Raw genomic sequence first — 17,553 nt, 5'->3', positions numbered from 1 at the left:
TCTTGTTGCACAACACAAAAGGCTGAAAGTGCCCAGAATGCTTTTTGAAGTTTACAGAGTCATTTAAGTGTCACTTGATGTTAGTGGCACTGGAGCCTGTGGCCCTTAGAGGGAGTTGGGGCCCATTCTGTCACATTAGTGCAGGAGGAAGGGCCCACATGAATGCGCCGCCTCAGAAACCATTTAGTCAGGCTCATCTACTCTACAGTGAAGCTGAGTCTGAGCGGATAGGTGGAGCAGGACGAACGACTCCGATGGATAAAGAGAGCTCTGAAGATTAGTCATTAATGTGACAGATCATGAATAAACAGTATCAGTGAGACAGTAATTACTGCGTCTCCATCACTGACCGTAAAAGCTTGTTAGAGCGGCGTCAGGAAAATTACTGATCATATCTGCAGGCACTGAATTACTACCTGCTGACTTTATAAAAGGCCTGTTGGGTGTTTAAGTCAACACAATACTGGTGTTAAATGAATATCCCGGGTTCAATGCAAGTTCAGCTCAATTGACAGCAATTGTGGCATAATGGTGATTAGCATAAAAATTAATTTTGATTCATCCCTCAATTTTCTTAAAACAAAACATGAAAAAAATTGAAGTGACTTAAAATGAAAGAATCAGGCTAATCTGAAAATGGCTTCAATATTCACAAGACGTACAAAATATCAGTGTTAAAATAATTTTAGTGAGATAAAATATCCTTTTCTGTGCAAAGTTACATTCAGTTTTACAACTTTGTTGCCAACATAAAGCCTAAAACTCTAAAATTACTGTAAAAAGTACAAGATTACAAATTTATATCTCAAATATTACCGTACGCAAATTTTAATAACAACAAAAAAGTGTTTCATTACATTAATATCTTCACACTTATGCTTTTAAATCCTCCAAAAATTGGCCCCATTTACTTCATACACAGTAATCGTAAAGAAAAGGAGGGACGATAAAAAAATTATTTGTGTGTGGTAATTAATATTATGCTTAATTTTGTAATATTAAACCTGGAACCAGAAAACTTTCCCATCTCATAGCCTAATATATAGGGACGTCCGGATTGAAAATGGTCAGTGTTTTTGCGAATCATTTTGGAGAAATTAGTAGCGCTAGTAAATAACATCACTGCAAAGGCTGGTTAAACAGCTTCATAAGTATTGAACCTACAACATACTTGAGTTAGCAGCTACTAAACCCAAAATGGTCTAGCGTACCCATTTGCTGGGTCTTACCTTGGCAAGCAGGAACCGGGGCGTCCCAGGCGTAGAAGCCGAAGTTGGTCTTCTTGCAAACGGCGGTGCTCTTTCCAATAAGCCGGTATCCCCGGTCACAGGCCCAGCGGACCAGACTGTTCACGTGTCCTCCGGTCTGGCTGCTTATGGATCCATGGACGGGAGAGTCCGGGGTGCTGCAGTACAGAGCTGTTCAGACAGACAGACAGACAGACACCAGACACCATCAGTTCCTTAATCACCACCCAGAGCCGAGCCCTGTGACACGGCCGCATTCACTTACAAGCACATTTTAAAAAGCTCTTAGGGATCTCTCTCTTAAAGAGGACTTGTTATGCCTTTTTATAAAGTCTTGATTTTGTTTTTGGCCTCTACTAGAATAGGTTTTTCATGCCTGAATGTTCAAAAACCACATTATTTCCCCCCATATTTTACATTGTTGCGGCTCCTCTCTTCCCAGTCTGTCAGTACCGCTCTCTTTACTTCCTGTCTCTATGAAGCCCCTCCTTCTGTAAAGCACACTGTGCTCTGATTGGTCAGCTGGATCAGTGTGTTGTGATTGGTCAAGTGCTTAGAGCAAGTTTGGTAAATGTCCCGCCTCTTACCATAACCGGCAGTTTCAACACACTACTAACTCAACCAGGCCCCGCCCCTTTATTCTGCGTATGAATTATTAAATGAGGAATATTGTGACATGTTTGTTCACGGATAAAAACTCAAGACTACAATGGAGGCGTTTCAGGAAGTTTAGAAACTGACACTGATATAGAGAATAACTCCCTTTATGCTTTGAAACGTTGCAGAGCTTTTTTATGCTCAAACGGCAACATTACACACTAAGGAAAGGTGAACATGTAAAAAAGCACAATAGGTCCTCTTTAAGGAAGCATTGTATTTTCTGCTATAATAACATACAGAACTGTAAAACTCCTATGTGGCTCATTCAACATGCGTCAGTCTGGTGTTTTGAAGACATTTCGAGAGACAGGCTGCAGATGAATATTTCATATTTGTGAAAAGGTCACATTATCTGGTTTATTACTCGTTTTGCCCACTGAAATCTAGCAATGGAATTTATATTGCCAAACATAATTCTGGAAAGGAAGAATTCTTTTGCAACTTCTGTTAAATATGGTCTTGAAGGAATGATGATTGAGCTCAAGTTCTTTTCATTTTTTTAAAAACAGGTACAGTGGCACCATAAAGTATTTGAACACTTAAGCAACAATAAAAAAAAAAATCATGAATTTCATTGCATAACTGCACAAATTATTACCTTTTCTCAAAACTAACTTCAATTTTGTCAGCCACTTTTACATTTAACTGGTACCTGGTCCCAAGGCGCTTTTGGTGAATGCATTAAAAAACAGTATACTGTATTTGTTTGTTAAATGCACACAAGTGTGGCATAAGTGTATAAATACCTTTTGGGGTCACTGTATAAAAATGTTACAAATATGCCCCTATTTATCAATACTAATGCTGTAAACAAATGCATTTGTACAGTGATCTAAACTATCTAAAATCTGAAAAAAGAGGACATTTTACAAAATTATTTAAAACAGAACAAACAACAACAACATGCATAATGAAATTAAGACCAAATTTTCTTAATATTTCAGAATTGTTTTGCTAAGCATTCGGTTTGTTATTTTAACCTCAGTCACATATATTCATAAACAGTTCAGTATAAAAGTATTTCTTCTATTATTTTTAAACAGGATTATTTCCAACGTCTGCAGAAATAATCCTCTAATATAAAATTAAAATAGTTAATTAAAATGTATTTTAGCTAGATATCTGCATTTTATCATCTGACAGGATGATAAAATAAAATAAATAAGTTAAAAAAAAATATATATATATAAAAAGAACAGATGGATGGACCCAAATGGATGAAAATCTACTTCAGCCACAGATCTGCATTTGAGGCTAAATCCATCCGGCAGGACAAATGAGCCAAAGGATGTGGCAAATACTACAAAGAAAAGGCTTGAAAGGAAGGTCAGAGTTCTGGATCCCTATAGTGTGGATTACTCCGCAAATACTACAAATGATACATGTATCAAATGGTTAGAGCAGAGATAAAAATATTGTGTTTTAAAAATATGTTTTACAATCTGATGGTGTAACGGCATCAGAATGTGAGAAGATACCAGGGTGTGAATACTTTCTGAAGGCACTGTAGTCATACACTCACTTTGAAACCAAACAGAAGCACATCAATACGCTTGTCAGTCAAACTCAGCGAGAGAGCTTGACAGCGACGGAGAACTCCACTGACAGAAAGCAGCTTTCATAACGTTAGACTTGGTTTTTTCCCAAGTTTCACAAGAGACTGTGAGTGGATTCAAACCGATTCTCAGCCTTTTGAACTGAAACAAAGTATTAACATGTTGATGTGGGGATTTTCATATCCTTTCAACGGAAATGAACAAGCCATTTATCGTTGATGTCACAAGCTGAAAACAACTGACAGGTGGCTAAAGCCCGAAAAGCACTTAGAACGTGGCATGTCAGTTTGCATTTCATCTCTGCTCAAAGGTGCTCTGAAACGCACAAGCAAACATCACTTCCTTCTGTACTGCACCAGTCACAGATGTGTGAGGGTATGAGAGCTATTTACAGTACATCTCAAACGGGCAGGTTAGAGGAAGTGTAAGCATCTGACCTCCGCTCTCACAGGCACTTCATTGGGTTTAATTCACTCCAGGCTCGAGTTGAACGGAAGTGCAGCCAGGATGTGCAACACGAACAACAGTTAAAACTGGGTTTAGGAAGTCCAACTGTGATGAAAACAAGGCTGAGGTGAGCAGTGCTGACACCCTCGAGCAGAAACGGACGAGTCTTTGATGGAAAGTCAGTGTGGAGATATTGCTGAGAGAGAATACGAGAGCAAGGGAAGGAAAACTATTGCCTCGTGAGGTAGGGAAGATTTCATAACATGTACATGTACATAAAATGTACACATGCAGTGTTGATAATGAGAATACATTTCAGCAACTGCCACTGCAGTAATGTGATGTGCACATTACCGCTCAATAAAGTTCACAATAAAGCCATATTTGCCATATGAGCAGGTGGAATTAATGGAGTTACAGAGACAGTCCCCTAGAGCAACCCGAGGTTAAGTGTCTTGCTCACGGGCACAATGATGATCGCTCCAGGATCGCCCCGGGATCGGCACTTCTCAGGTTAAACCTTTTGGTTACCAGCCCAGATTACAGAATGAGTATGTTTCATTATTCTCCTCATATTCTCCATTGTTGCGGCTCCTCTCTTCCCAGTCTGTCAGTAATGCTCTGTTTAGTTCCTGTCTCTATGAAGCCCCTCCTTCTGAAAAGCACACTGTGCTCTGATTGGTCGGCTGGAGCAGTGTGTTGTGATTGGTCAGTTCATTGGAGAGTTCAGAAACAGTGACACTGATATAGAGAATAACTCCCGCTAGAACTTTGCAGACTTTTTTTTTAATGCTCAAACGGCAACATTACACACTAAATAAAGCTTTAATATGGATTTGCAACATTTTACATTACAATTTATATACAGTTGGGTCTAAAAGTAAGAGATGGTCAGATGTTCTTGCTTCCTTTGAAGCACAAGATGCTTTTTCTGGATCGTTCTCAAATCATGCTGAATCACATGATCACCAGGATTTATACAACTTTATAACTACACAGACATAAGAGTTGTTCTTTTCCACGAGAACGGTGCATTGCTCATGTCTGCAAAACGTCTTTTCGTGGAAAAACCACAGAGACACGAGGGAAAGCTGCTTTAAGTGACCACAGAAAGCCCTCACACTGAAGCTTTGCCTGTCCCGCTCCTGTCCGCTCTACTACATCTGAACACACACTCAAGCTTGAGGAACTGAAAGGTAAGGTGTGGTATGAATATGTGTGTTTGGAGTCCCAATGTCTTTGGTTGACATCCACAACGGCGGGTGTAGTATTCACTTAACCACAGTGCACTATTGGGCCAATGGGTCTCTGACTTTTCTTGTTCTGTCAGTATGATTTTTTCCAAGAGACTGTAAAGTGCACAACATGGCAAAGGACATTTGTCAAACATATATGAGCTGAAGTAAGGTAGTGTGTACCGCTCTCCTGGGCAGAAAATAACAACAAAATAAACCCATCAAAGTACCCGACAAACAAAGTGACTTCTACACAGAAATGTTAACACAATGAACACAACACGTCCATCAATGATCACACACACACACACACGCAATCACACACACGCACGCACACATATACGTGCACATGCATTCACACACATAAGATTCTGACTCATGGGTAGTTGACGCATAACATCCAACCTTTTTCCCCATCAATATGCAGATTTTAGGTTTATAATGATAATGAAAGGTGAGTAAATAATAATAGATTGTGATTTATTTCTTTAAATTGTCGATAATTATTTTCATGTTATGGCAGATAAATACTTAAAGCAATAATATATAAATAAATATTGTTCAAAAGTTTAGGGTCGGGAAGATTTTTTTATGTTTTTGAAAGAGTCTCTTCTGCTCACCAAAGCTGCATTTATTTTACCAAAAATACAATAAAAACAGTAATATTGTGAAATATTATTACAATTTGAAATAGTTGTTTTCTATTTTATTATATATTAAAAATGTTATTTATTTCTGTGATTCAAAGCTGAATTTTCAGCATCATTATCATGATCATCATGATCCTTCAGAAATCCTTATAATATGATGATTTGCTGCTCAAGAAACATTTATGATTATTATCAACGTTGTAAATCATTCTGCTGATAAATATTTTAGGGAAAAAAATTCTGAATCCTTTAATAAATAAAAACAGAAAGAACAGCATCAATATGAAACATACATCTTTTGTAACATTATAAATGTCTTTACTGTCGCTTTAAATCAATTTAATGCATCCTTGCTGAATAAAAGTTAATTTAGTGACGCCAAACTTTTGACCGGTAGTGTGCTAAAAACTTAATGAATTTAGATAGGGATGATGGGTAAAAGGATAATTCTTTTGTGTTTGGCTAAATATTACATTAAACAGTGTTTTTAAATTAATGGTGTCTTTAAAGTAAGGTAATTTAAATATAAAAAATAGTGGAAATTATTCATTATTTTCAATTAAGAGTATAGTAAGTCACACTGCAGGACATCTACCTAAAAGTACTTCATGTCAACTACCCAAAGTACACATGCTCATTCAAATTCAAGACCAGAGACGGAAAACGTGCAAGCAATAGAGAGATTTAAATGGATACATACTTTGATACTCACCGACATAGCGGATGCGAAACCCCTTCTTATTGGTGCCGTGGTCAGCTGACCAGCGCAGGAGAAGCTGGTGGCCCGTGGTGGTGATGTTGAAGGGGGTCGGGAGGTCACCGCTCAATGTGGCCAGGGTCTGACTATGAATTGTGGGTCCTTCAAAAGAAACAGAGGAGAAAGACAATTTGCAGGAGGACTGTTATATCAAATTATACCGGTCAAAAAAGATGAAACTCATAAAAGTAGCTTGGTGCTTAGTTGGTACAGTTTGAAAATAGGTTTGGAAAATATCGTGAAAATAGGCAAAAGGCAAAGTGTAGATAATAACAGCCTTGGTCACAAAGGGAATCTGTGAGAGGCATATACACACTTATTATTAGACTAATGCAAGTTCAAATTTCACCTTTCATATGTTGCATTTATAGAAAAATACATGCTATGCTACAAAAGTCAATGCAACACTTTTACAATAGCAGCCTAGTTTAAATAAGAAAAAAAGTCTACCATCAAAGACTTCCAGAATGTCGTATTCCTTCTCAGTCTGGAAAAACTCAAAATACATGGTGATGTTGTAGCCCTTCTCCACGTTGATGCTCCACGAACACATCTGGAGGTTGGGGTAACTGTCTGGGTAGCCAGGGCTCAAAACCACCCCAGATGAGTCGAATCGGACATCATGAGCAGGACATTGCACTGTGGGGGGAAAAACATTTTATTAGGTATTCATTTAGTATGCATCAATAAGATGGGCATGTTTCATATGGTTTTATAAAAATATAGCCTATTCATTCTTTTCCTCACGTGAATGGGGTAAACATTTTAACCTTTAGATATCATCATGAAAATTACTGAGTTGATTACTTGCATCAAGACAAACAAAAAATGTATTACAAGTTTTTTTTAATAGTTTGTTATCATGGGCAAACGGAGCATAATCTAATTGTGTATGTGCTAATTTGCATAAATAGCACAACAGATCTAAACATTGGGTATAGCCAGGTGAAAATGTCTTGTTGAATCTTGTTGACATATACCAGTAAAACTCTTATGGCCCTATATTGCACCCAGCGCAATTGACTTTGAACACCAACGCATGTATCATTCCTATTTTGCACCTGCGCACAATATTTTGTTTCCCTCCACAAAAGCACGTCGGTAAATTAGGGAATGAACTTGCGCTCGCGGGGGCGGTTCAGCGCAAAGAGGAGGCGTGTTCCGGCGCAAAACTCCCCTGGTGTTATTTTCCAGTTTTAGAAAGCAATTGCGCCACTGACCAGGAAAAAAACAGTCTAAAGACAGTGGCGCGTTGCGCGTTAGTGATATGGTATTTTAAGGGCGCGTGCTTGGCCATTGTGTAGCATGTTAACGCGCATCCACTTTGATTCTCTAATAATTATAAACAGACGCAGCAGTTTTCATTTTTGCAAAACATACATTATTACAAGGAAAAATATTAACACACGAGGGAAATCATTGTTGGTCCGTGAAGATGTGAAAAAGATCTATCTAGATTAAAAAAAAAAATTCTAGATTAGGCTACACATTTACCCAAATTATACGCCTGTTTAACCGAAGCTAATTTGGGTGGGTTCTCCCATCATCCCCATTGTCACTTCTCTGTGTTTTACGGCCCTGACGAGAACGTCGGTTTCCTCGGCTGTGAACTGCTCCTGGCGTGCGCTGGCAAATCCACCGTTATAATAGCGATCCGCCACGAAACAAGCGCGCCGACTCTTAAAGGGAATGTGAGAGGACACTCTGATTGGTTTATTTCACGTTACGCCCAAACCACACCTATGAATAATGAAGCTACTTCAGACCAACCCCTTTTAGATTTGCGCCAGGTGCAAGAGGCATTTATCCCGCCGGGAATATAGCAACAGCGCCGGGATTCGCCCACAAAGTTACTTGCGCTTTGACACTTGCGCTTCAGATCGTTAAAATAGGGCCCTTAATGTTAAGGTCTGAAAGGAACCCATTTAGGCTACGAATGAATAGGCTATATTTGAGTCTTTTTCTAAACTTTCCCCTAATGGGATTCTTCTGGGCTTTTTTTTCCTTACTCAGGACATATTGAGGATACAAAATCAGTTGAGTTTGCTTCTGTTGCAATTTGTTTTTCAACCTTTTTTCATAAAATGACTGGACTATATGGCACTTAGCTCAAATCGGTTCAGTTCTATTCTATTCTAAAATGAAAATAACCAAAACCCAAGTAGACAAAGATGAAAAAGACATTGAGCAGCTCAGAGAAACTGAACTAGAATCGATAAGACAACACTCGACAAACCTAAACTTGACAAAGGCAAACCACTAAATTAAATAAAACTACATTTAACTAGATAAGCCAAGAAAAGACTACATTTCACTCAACAGACCTAGACCTGACAAGACTAAACTAAACCAAACTACACTAGATGAGACTGACCAAACTCGAGTAAACTAAAACTAACCTAACTCGACAAAACTTAAAAGTGTTGTCTTATCTAGTTTCGTTTAGTTTCTTTGAGCTGATTTCAGTTAGTTTAGTTTTTGTCTTGTCTAGGATTGTTGGGTAAAATGTAGTCTTGTATTATGTAGTTTAGTCTAGTTTTATTTAGTTTAGTCCAGTTTGGTTAGGTTAATTTAGCCTAGTCTAGTTCAGGTTTGTTGAGTTGAGTTCAAACCTAAACTAGACTATTAATCTAACTAAACTGGACTAAACTAAGTAAAACCAGACTAAACTAGATAACACAAGACAAGACTACATTTGACCCAACAATCCAAGAAAAAACTAAACTAACTGAAATCAGCTCAGAGAAACTAATCGAACCTAGATAAGAGAACACTTGACTCATCAAACCTAAACTAGACTAATAGCCTAACCAAACTGAACTTAACTAAATAAAACCAGACTAAACTAGATAACAAGACAAGACTACATTTGACTTAACAATGCTAGACAAGATTAACTAACCTAACTCGGAATAAACCAAATTCAAACTGAATTCATTATCATAAGAAAACTGGGAAGACAAGCCCAAACAAAACAAAACTTGACCGTGAGCTACATTAACCCAATGAAACTCAACAAAACTCGACTACACTAAGCTAAACTCCAAGAAGGAAATCGTTAAACAATGAACCAAATTAGTGAATCCAGTTTATCCTATTCACAATATTACAATATTCACCAAATGAAATCAGGTCTGGTATATATTAATCTCAACAGTTCCTTAGATTTAACAGAGCAGATCATTTTCCTGGTACCATATTTTGGTTACACTTTATTTCAGAGTACATGTACATACAGTGTACTTGCCCAAGAAAGTACTGTAATATAAGGTAACTACATGGGTTTAGGTTCAGGGTTAGGTTCAGGGTTAGTACTAGTTATTACTAGTTATTGTAATTACTATAATAAGCACATAGTTTGTACACGCATAACTTGACTGTAAAATAAAGTGCTACCCATATTTCTTCAAAAACTGTAGGTGGTCATCGTCTGTCATCTTGCAAAAGACAATTTTTCATCAAGTCAGCCTGAAATGTTCCATACTCTGCAAAACACTTCATGAGCTCTTCTGCTCCATGGCTCACTTTGTTTATTCCCCTCCGAAACTGCTTTAATGTGCATGACAAATGATTGAACTACCGTTTCCAGGCACTTTCCTGAATCTAAGCACAGGACAAATTCTAACAAAGTGAGTGCTCTCTCGTGGGGATGCAGGGAGAAGGATGGAGGCATGAAAGATTAATGGCGGCAGCTGTTTGAGCCACTAAACTCCGAGAGTCGCATCACTCATCGACAGAGAACGTGAGAGAAGAAGCAGTGACAGGGAATGACTGAGCTCTTCATGGCCTATCAGCAATACCGTCTATGATCACATTTTACCCTCCATTACATGTATGATGCTCGTTTGAGTGATTCGAGCTTATAGTCTATCGTTCCCAGTATCCTGCGATTTACTTGTGGACGGGGGTTGGACGTTTCCACGGCAACATGCTTTAACACAGTGAAACCTTTAACCCTGGTTCTGAGCTGCGTTCCGGTGTCTAAGAGACAATGCATTAGGCTCATAATCCTGGTAAACGGAAGCTGGAGGGTCTGTCTTATTATTTTCTTTCTTTATTGCAGGAATATATATAGAAATTTTACAAAATACACCACTCTAAAAAATGCTGGGTTGTTTCAACCCAATTTTGGGTCAAATATGGACAAACCCAAATGTTGGGTTAAAAAATGTGATTTAAAAATGTAACCCAACAGCTGGGTTTGTCCATATTTGACCCAAAATTGGGTTGAAACAACCCAGCATTTTTTAGAGTGACATATCGACCAGAAAAAACTAAAATGAACAAAAACAATATATTGTAAGAAAACAAAACAAAAAAACATATAATTTGAAATATATGTCCTTTGGTGGTGTTGAGTGTTTTAAGGTATTCAGTAATGTAACATCTGTGTCTTTATTCTTGAAGAGTATGCTCACCTTGGCAGGAGGGAGGGTTTCCGTCCATCTGAAGCCGTTCTCCAAGCCTGCACGTCAAAACCTCACTCCCCACCAGGCTGAATCCGGGGTGACATCGATAGCGGATAATATCACCTGATACACAGAGAGAGAATGATTAAGCATCTGTTTAATTAGTTGGGACAGCGAACCTCCGTAGTTTTAATGGAGAAAGATGGCCGAGATACGGCTGTGATGTATACAGTTTACCGCTAAACTTGAAGAGGTTGATAATTGAGCTGTAAAACAGCAGCGTTTGCAGCCATGTCTAATGAATTGCATGTATTGGCTTTGCATGACAACCATCGCCTATCTAAAAATAATCATGTGTTAGCACCTGGAAAACATCACAGCTATGACGCATCCTATGCGGGGAAGCGTTCCTGCGCTCTGCCAGTGTCTAGGCAACAGGGCAAGGTGAAGCTCCTTTACAGTATTGGCCTAATTTCTGTGGCACCCATCAAAAGCAGGCTTGATATTTCATGCAAACATGATTGTGCTATGCATGGGTTTTATTTAGGGTACTATTTTAGTAGTCACGTTGGCACTGAGGGCAGTTGACTTCTGGAATGAGTCGAGACTTCTGTAACAGGTGGATGTACGTAGCGAAGCACAAGCGAAGCACAACACATACTTGTGGAGCATAAATTGCATTATAGTAGATGTTTTATTAGTGCCCTATCCATTTCTTAATTGAAAAGTTCCCCGCAAAACAAAAATTCTGTCATAATTTTCCCTCATGTCATTCCAAACCCCTTTGACTTTCTTCTGTGGAACACAAAAGTTTTATTTTCTGTGCAAAGAAAGCCAACGGGGTCCAAAACTATAGTATAGACATTTTTCAAATGGCTTATTGTGTGCTCTGCTGAGGAAAGAAAGTCACACAGGTTTGGAAAAACATTTTTGGGGGAACAAACCCTAATGGGAATGATGACGGATAGCTTTCTCCAGGTATTAAAGACAATCAAACAGTCAGAGAAATGGTATTAAAGAACCAAGTATTTAGGGCCAGTGCAAACCCTCTTTTGGTGTTAAAAAACTGCTGTCAGGATTTACTAAAAACACGCAGTGAAAAATTAGCACTGAAAACGCATGGGCACAGTTATTTTTGCGGCTGAACTTATTGCATATGCATTTGTGGGAGTTTCCCTTTAAGGTGCAAAATTTGGTTTGCCAAAAGGTTTGCGCTGGTAAATTTACTGCTGTTTGTGCCCTAATTTACCATCCAAAAAAAGCAAGTCTTAAACCAGACGCTAATTTGGCTCTTGGTAGATTGTGTTGGTCATTATAGAAATGATCTGTGTATTTTAATCTGCGTGTCGTCAGTAGATCACGTGCAGAACTTTCCCATCTGCGCTTTTTATTCAATGAGCTCTGACGCTAACTTGCCCTGTTTAGTAAATCTGCCCCTTATACTCTTCAGGAGCATATATAAAATACAGTAATAAGTATTTTTTAAATTGAAAAACATATCTTTTAAATAAATCTGGTATGCTGGACCTCAAACCATCCCTTCAGAATCAGAACCAGTGTTATTAACAAAAGCAGTGTTGTGTGTTCATACCTATCTCTAACTCATTATCCTCCATCAGGATATCTGCGTTTGAAACCTCTAGTGGAGGCTGGCACACTCGTAACTGGTAGGCTGCAAAACAAGAGGAGGAAAGATGTGGTTACAAAGATTTTTTAGCTTTTTAGAGATTCAAAAAATCTTTAAAAAGGAAATTTTTTATATTATTAATCAATGGACTCATCTGTACAAATTTATCTCTAAAAGTTCTCCCTTCCCCACCCTATAGCCCATCTCAGAATAGTTTCAATAGGAGATGCAGAGATACTGATGTGTTTAGGTGTGGTCATTTACCATTGTTCTGCAAGTTTTAGTCTGCAAAATCCATTCATTCAAAAAGAGTGCATGCGATTGGGAATTTTGCAGATTTGGGTTCAAGCTGCTCACGCAGATTCACTGCTTTAACTAACAAAGTGATTTCTGTGTGAAGAGTGCTTCATACATCGCTACATTATTGACATTAGACAACATTTGCACCTTATGTCTGTAAATATGTGTGTGGACGACCAGTTGTGAACCTGATAGGTGGGCATTATCACATGACAGAGTCAGACATCCCACCTTTATAAGCATATCCCGGAAATCGAGCGAGCGAGAGAGAAAGCCTGTGTTCCACCTGGTATTAAGATGCGTTTTCAGTGAACCGGTCACAAGTGATCAGCAAAGATGCATTACCGTTACACCTGGCATTATTCTGCGTTTCAAACGCGTCTTCTGTGACCACTTGTGTTTGGATTTTGTGGCGTTTTTCATCACACTCAACTACATCACTTGCACTTTTGTCGCATGAAGAGCCTACTATTGAATGAACAAACCTGTGTTAGAAGGCTTACAGATATTAATATAATAGCATATAATATATAGGGGTGAGTGTTGTGTCATCTCCCGGAAATGAGTTTTTGCAGGGTGGGATGTCTGCAGAGCAATGAACCAATCACAGCGACATGTGACTTTTCTAATTTTGTTTAGCCATTATTCCCACCATACTGAAGGAAAGCAAAGTAGATGCTGAACCTCTCAAAAACTTCATTTTTGAACAGACTAATATCGACGTACACACTATTCAATGTCATATTTCATAATACTTCCAGGTTTATTTTGGTACAGCCCATTATTTTCTCATTGGAATTTTCCTCTGAAAAAAACGCCCCTGGCGCAGTGTGACGTTCAGCACAGTTGCGTTGGCATCTAGTCAGTACTAATGACAGAGGAGCCTGCCGTGACAAATAATGATGTGATTAAGTAGGGTGACACTGAGGCGCATGGAAGGGTGACTATCACTGCGCTACGGGCCGCTCCGCGACACTAACACAGAGCCTTATCAATCGCTGGCATCTCTGACAGTGGATACACGCCCAAGCAAAGTGAGCGTGTCACAGTCGCTGAAATCGCCAAGAACAAAACGACGCGCATAATGAGCAAATCACTTAAGAAGAGAAGGAATTAACCACATTTATCCAGACACGGATTGCATGAGTAATGCATTTGTTGTGTGAATGCAACAGCGCTGCGGCCCATTCCTGTGCAATGCAGAGATAGCCGTGAGGGCTGATGATAATTACCGAGTAGCTTTGCACCGAGTTAATTACTCTGGTGTTAATGAAAACCGCGAACGCAACAGGACCTCAAAGTTCGACACAAAGCCATAACTGTCAAGACTTCAGATTGATTAAGATGGATATCAGGAGCTCTTGGCTTTGAGGAAGGAGCGAGTGGAGGCGGAAGACGCTGGCTTTGTCTTCTCCTGCCAAGCTGAGGTTGGAAACACACTAATTAACTATTGAAGCCCACTTAGCATGTGGCTCATCTCAGCTTGCTTCCTAACGGGTTTCCTGTTGTGTTTTGGGGTAAGTGGCCAAAGTGGAACGGGAAGAAAAGGGGCAGCCCGGACGCTCTGATCGGGAGCCATGTGGCTCAAGTCACTGTACTTCCCTAGAAGAGGCTTTTCAAGTGGGTGTGAAATAGAAGGAAAAACAGTGGGTTGTGATTTAAACACACACACACACAAACAAAATTAGCATTTACAAAACTCCTGGCTTTTTTTTGTCCAGTGTTTTTCTTTGATGACTCAGGGACCAGGTAAGGCGGATGCAGATAGTATATATGTGTGTGTGTGTGTGTGTGTGTGTGTGTGTGTGTGTGTGTGTGCGTGCTTCTGAGAGCCATTAGAACGAGACTTTGGAATGAAGTCTTTAAAATGGGCTACTTGGCGCTTCTCTAACTCAGAGATGCCTCTATGATGCCCTTGGTGTCTGGACTGAATATTGAGTAAAGCCCCGCTAATAAACCTGAGTGAATTTGGAGGGCATGATCTCTGCATTTGAGAGCCCATTTCGAGCTCATAATCATATTCCATAGATTCCTGTCTAAGCTGCTTTGGCTAGATTGGCTTTAAAACACTGGAGGATGCGACATCAGAGAGCAGATTGGCAGACCCGACAGAGCCCTATTATGATTAGATAACATACTAAATACTAGATGAATATTTCAGTTTAATGGATGGTAATTTTTTACTAATTCATATCAAAGCAGTTGGTGGAAATAAAGTTGTCTTTCAGGCTCGGTGTCCCATTTACTCAGAATCAAATGGAATCAAAGCTAAACTCATTATGATGGAACGGGGTATTCCCAGGGCAAATCTGAGTAAATATAGACGATCCTTTCCCTTTGTTATGCATTCGCATCACAGTCTAAAATATCTGCAGATGGAAAATTAGTCATCTGCAATTCAATCCACGAAAGACGGGCGAAGAAACTGAACTCATTGAGTGATAAAACAATATGGTCTGGAGCATAAAATCAATTTTCACTTCAACATACAACATTAAATATGTATAAAGTGTTAAAAGAATAACTCAATCATAATTCTGACATCGTTGACTCACCCTTATGTCTTTCTAAGCCTTGGTGGAACAAAAAAAGGTGTTATTTAAAATTTAATATGATGGTTTCAGGACACTATAAGTCACATGGACAACATATATTATTATACTTTTATGATGTTATTTTTTTATGACAGCTCCTGGCCCCCAATCCATTTTCATTGTATGGAAGAGTGCGTTTTCAAAAACTTTTCTTTTGTGTTCTACAGAAAAAATAATTCAAGTTTGGAACGACAGAGTGAGTATATAAAATAATTGTAATTATTAGTTGAAATATCTCTTCAGTAAGGGCTTTAAGAAAACCTAATATGCTAATCAGAGAACTATACATAACATTGAGATTGTTGGTTTTCCCTCAATACGTCTCAGAGTCATTAACCCCGAGTGACAGCTGACAAGGGCCGAGGATCAATGTGAAGGCATGTAACAAACTATAAATACTAGTCAGCAGTCCAGGGTCAATATGATCAGTGTAAACGTAGGCTACTTTATTTGCCTGCTAGGGATAGAAATGGCACAGTATTGCCAGATTATCATTGAAACAGAATGCACCAGTTTGCAGATCATCTCAGGTTCCCAAAAAGTATCTTAAATCATTCAATATCCCAACACAGGCAAACGATATAGGGCTTAACCAGTTTAAATTCAACTTGCGTTGTTAAAATAAACCCCATAGCGGTCGGTGAGGCGTTGGATTCGATAAACTGGTAAAACGTGTATGAATGGAGCCTGACATGTGGGGTTAAAGTTAAAATTAAAGACATTTCTGTTAACTGAAATAAAGCTGAAATTAAATTAAATATTCAGGTTACTTGAAAAAAGTAAACTAAACGAAAATTAGAAATGTTGCCTTAATTGGCAATAAACTGAAATAAGTTGAAGTTGAAGGACTAACATTATTAACTGGAAATTAAGATCCTGAAACCATCTTTCCTGTAGCTCACACAGTGGAGCGCTGGTGCTTGCAACGCCAAGGTCATGGGTTCGATCCCCAGGGAAAGCAAGAACTGAGAAGAATGTTAAATTTGTACCTTGAAATTCAATGTAAGTCGCTTTGGATAAAACCATCTGCCAAATGCATAAATGTAAAAGTAAAATAAATAGTTATTGGCTACCAGTGTTAGTTTTGTTTTCACTCTGTTTGATTGTTTCCCGTTTTCCTGTGTTCCCTAGTAAGTTTCCCTGGCTGTTAATGAGTTCTTATGTGTCGGACGTCGGCCAGTAAGAGCTGTGTGTGTAAACCTCACTCCCCTTGACATGATTCCTGTCTTGTGTTCCCCTTGTCTTGTGTGGACTTTTATTATTTCCTGTTTCGTGCCATGTTTTTGTAGTCCTTTGTAGTTTTCCTGTTGATTAGTTCATGATTGTTCCCAGGTGTATCTTGTTTCCTCATTACTTAGTTAAAGGATAATTCCGGTATTTAACACCTTGAGTCTATATTGTAGTTTGTTTTGGATGAACAAGAGCGGTGGACAACATTTTTTTTGACAATGGTTCCTCTCTCGAGTTTTTGACTATAAAAGAATTGGCCATGGACCCATTTAACATTGGAGTCAATGGGCATGTCCGAAAATGTCATTAAAACAACCTTTAACATTAGTTTTCAAAACTGTGCAAATCACCGAGTGATTAGTGATGTTAGTTGATGTTCCAGAAACAAAAAGTGTTGCGAAATACAGTTTCTGTCGTGTTTTATTCGTCATTGAGCGGAAGTTACACGGTTGTGAAGTGTCTGAAAAAATAGTTCCACTATAGCAAAATAAACGGATTGGAATCATATATTGCGACGATATATTGTTTATAATCATCAACGAACACCACTAACCACTCGGTGAGTTTAACAATTTTGTAAACGAACATTATTGGCTGTTTTAATGACATTTTCGGACATGCACATTGACTCCAATGTTAAATGGGTCCATGGCCAATTCTTTTATAGTCAAAAACTCGAGAGAGGAACCATTGTCAAAAAAATGTTATCCACCACTCTTGTTCATCCAAAACAAACTACAATATAGACTCAAGGTGTTAAATACCGGAATTATCCTTTAAGCTGGTTTGTCCCTGTGTATTTATAGCCCTTGTGTTTCACTTGTTATTTTGCCAGTTGTTG

General features: G+C 38.7%; 1 protein-coding gene across 1 annotated transcript in view; it reads right to left on the bottom strand.

Annotated features, from left to right (window-relative positions):
• The window catches only part of csmd3b (CUB and Sushi multiple domains 3b), a 393,297-nt gene that overhangs the window by 65,570 nt on the left and 310,174 nt on the right, over positions 1 to 17,553 (bottom strand). The window contains exons 45-49 of the mRNA XM_079590749.1: positions 12,553 to 12,633; positions 10,971 to 11,084; positions 7,003 to 7,191; positions 6,508 to 6,654; positions 1,230 to 1,418 (exon numbers count right to left, since the gene is read on the bottom strand). Coding sequence (XP_079446875.1) covers positions 1,230 to 1,418; positions 6,508 to 6,654; positions 7,003 to 7,191; positions 10,971 to 11,084; positions 12,553 to 12,633 — 720 coding nt within the window. The remainder of the gene's footprint in view (positions 1 to 1,229; positions 1,419 to 6,507; positions 6,655 to 7,002; positions 7,192 to 10,970; positions 11,085 to 12,552; positions 12,634 to 17,553) is intronic.

Source organism: Phoxinus phoxinus, assembly GCF_949152265.1.
Source record: "Phoxinus phoxinus genome assembly, chromosome: 19".
Classification (NCBI taxonomy): domain Eukaryota; kingdom Metazoa; phylum Chordata; class Actinopteri; order Cypriniformes; family Leuciscidae; genus Phoxinus; species Phoxinus phoxinus.
The sequence above is the reverse complement of the archived record's forward strand: the minus strand, read 5'-3'. Positions and strand labels throughout refer to the sequence as shown.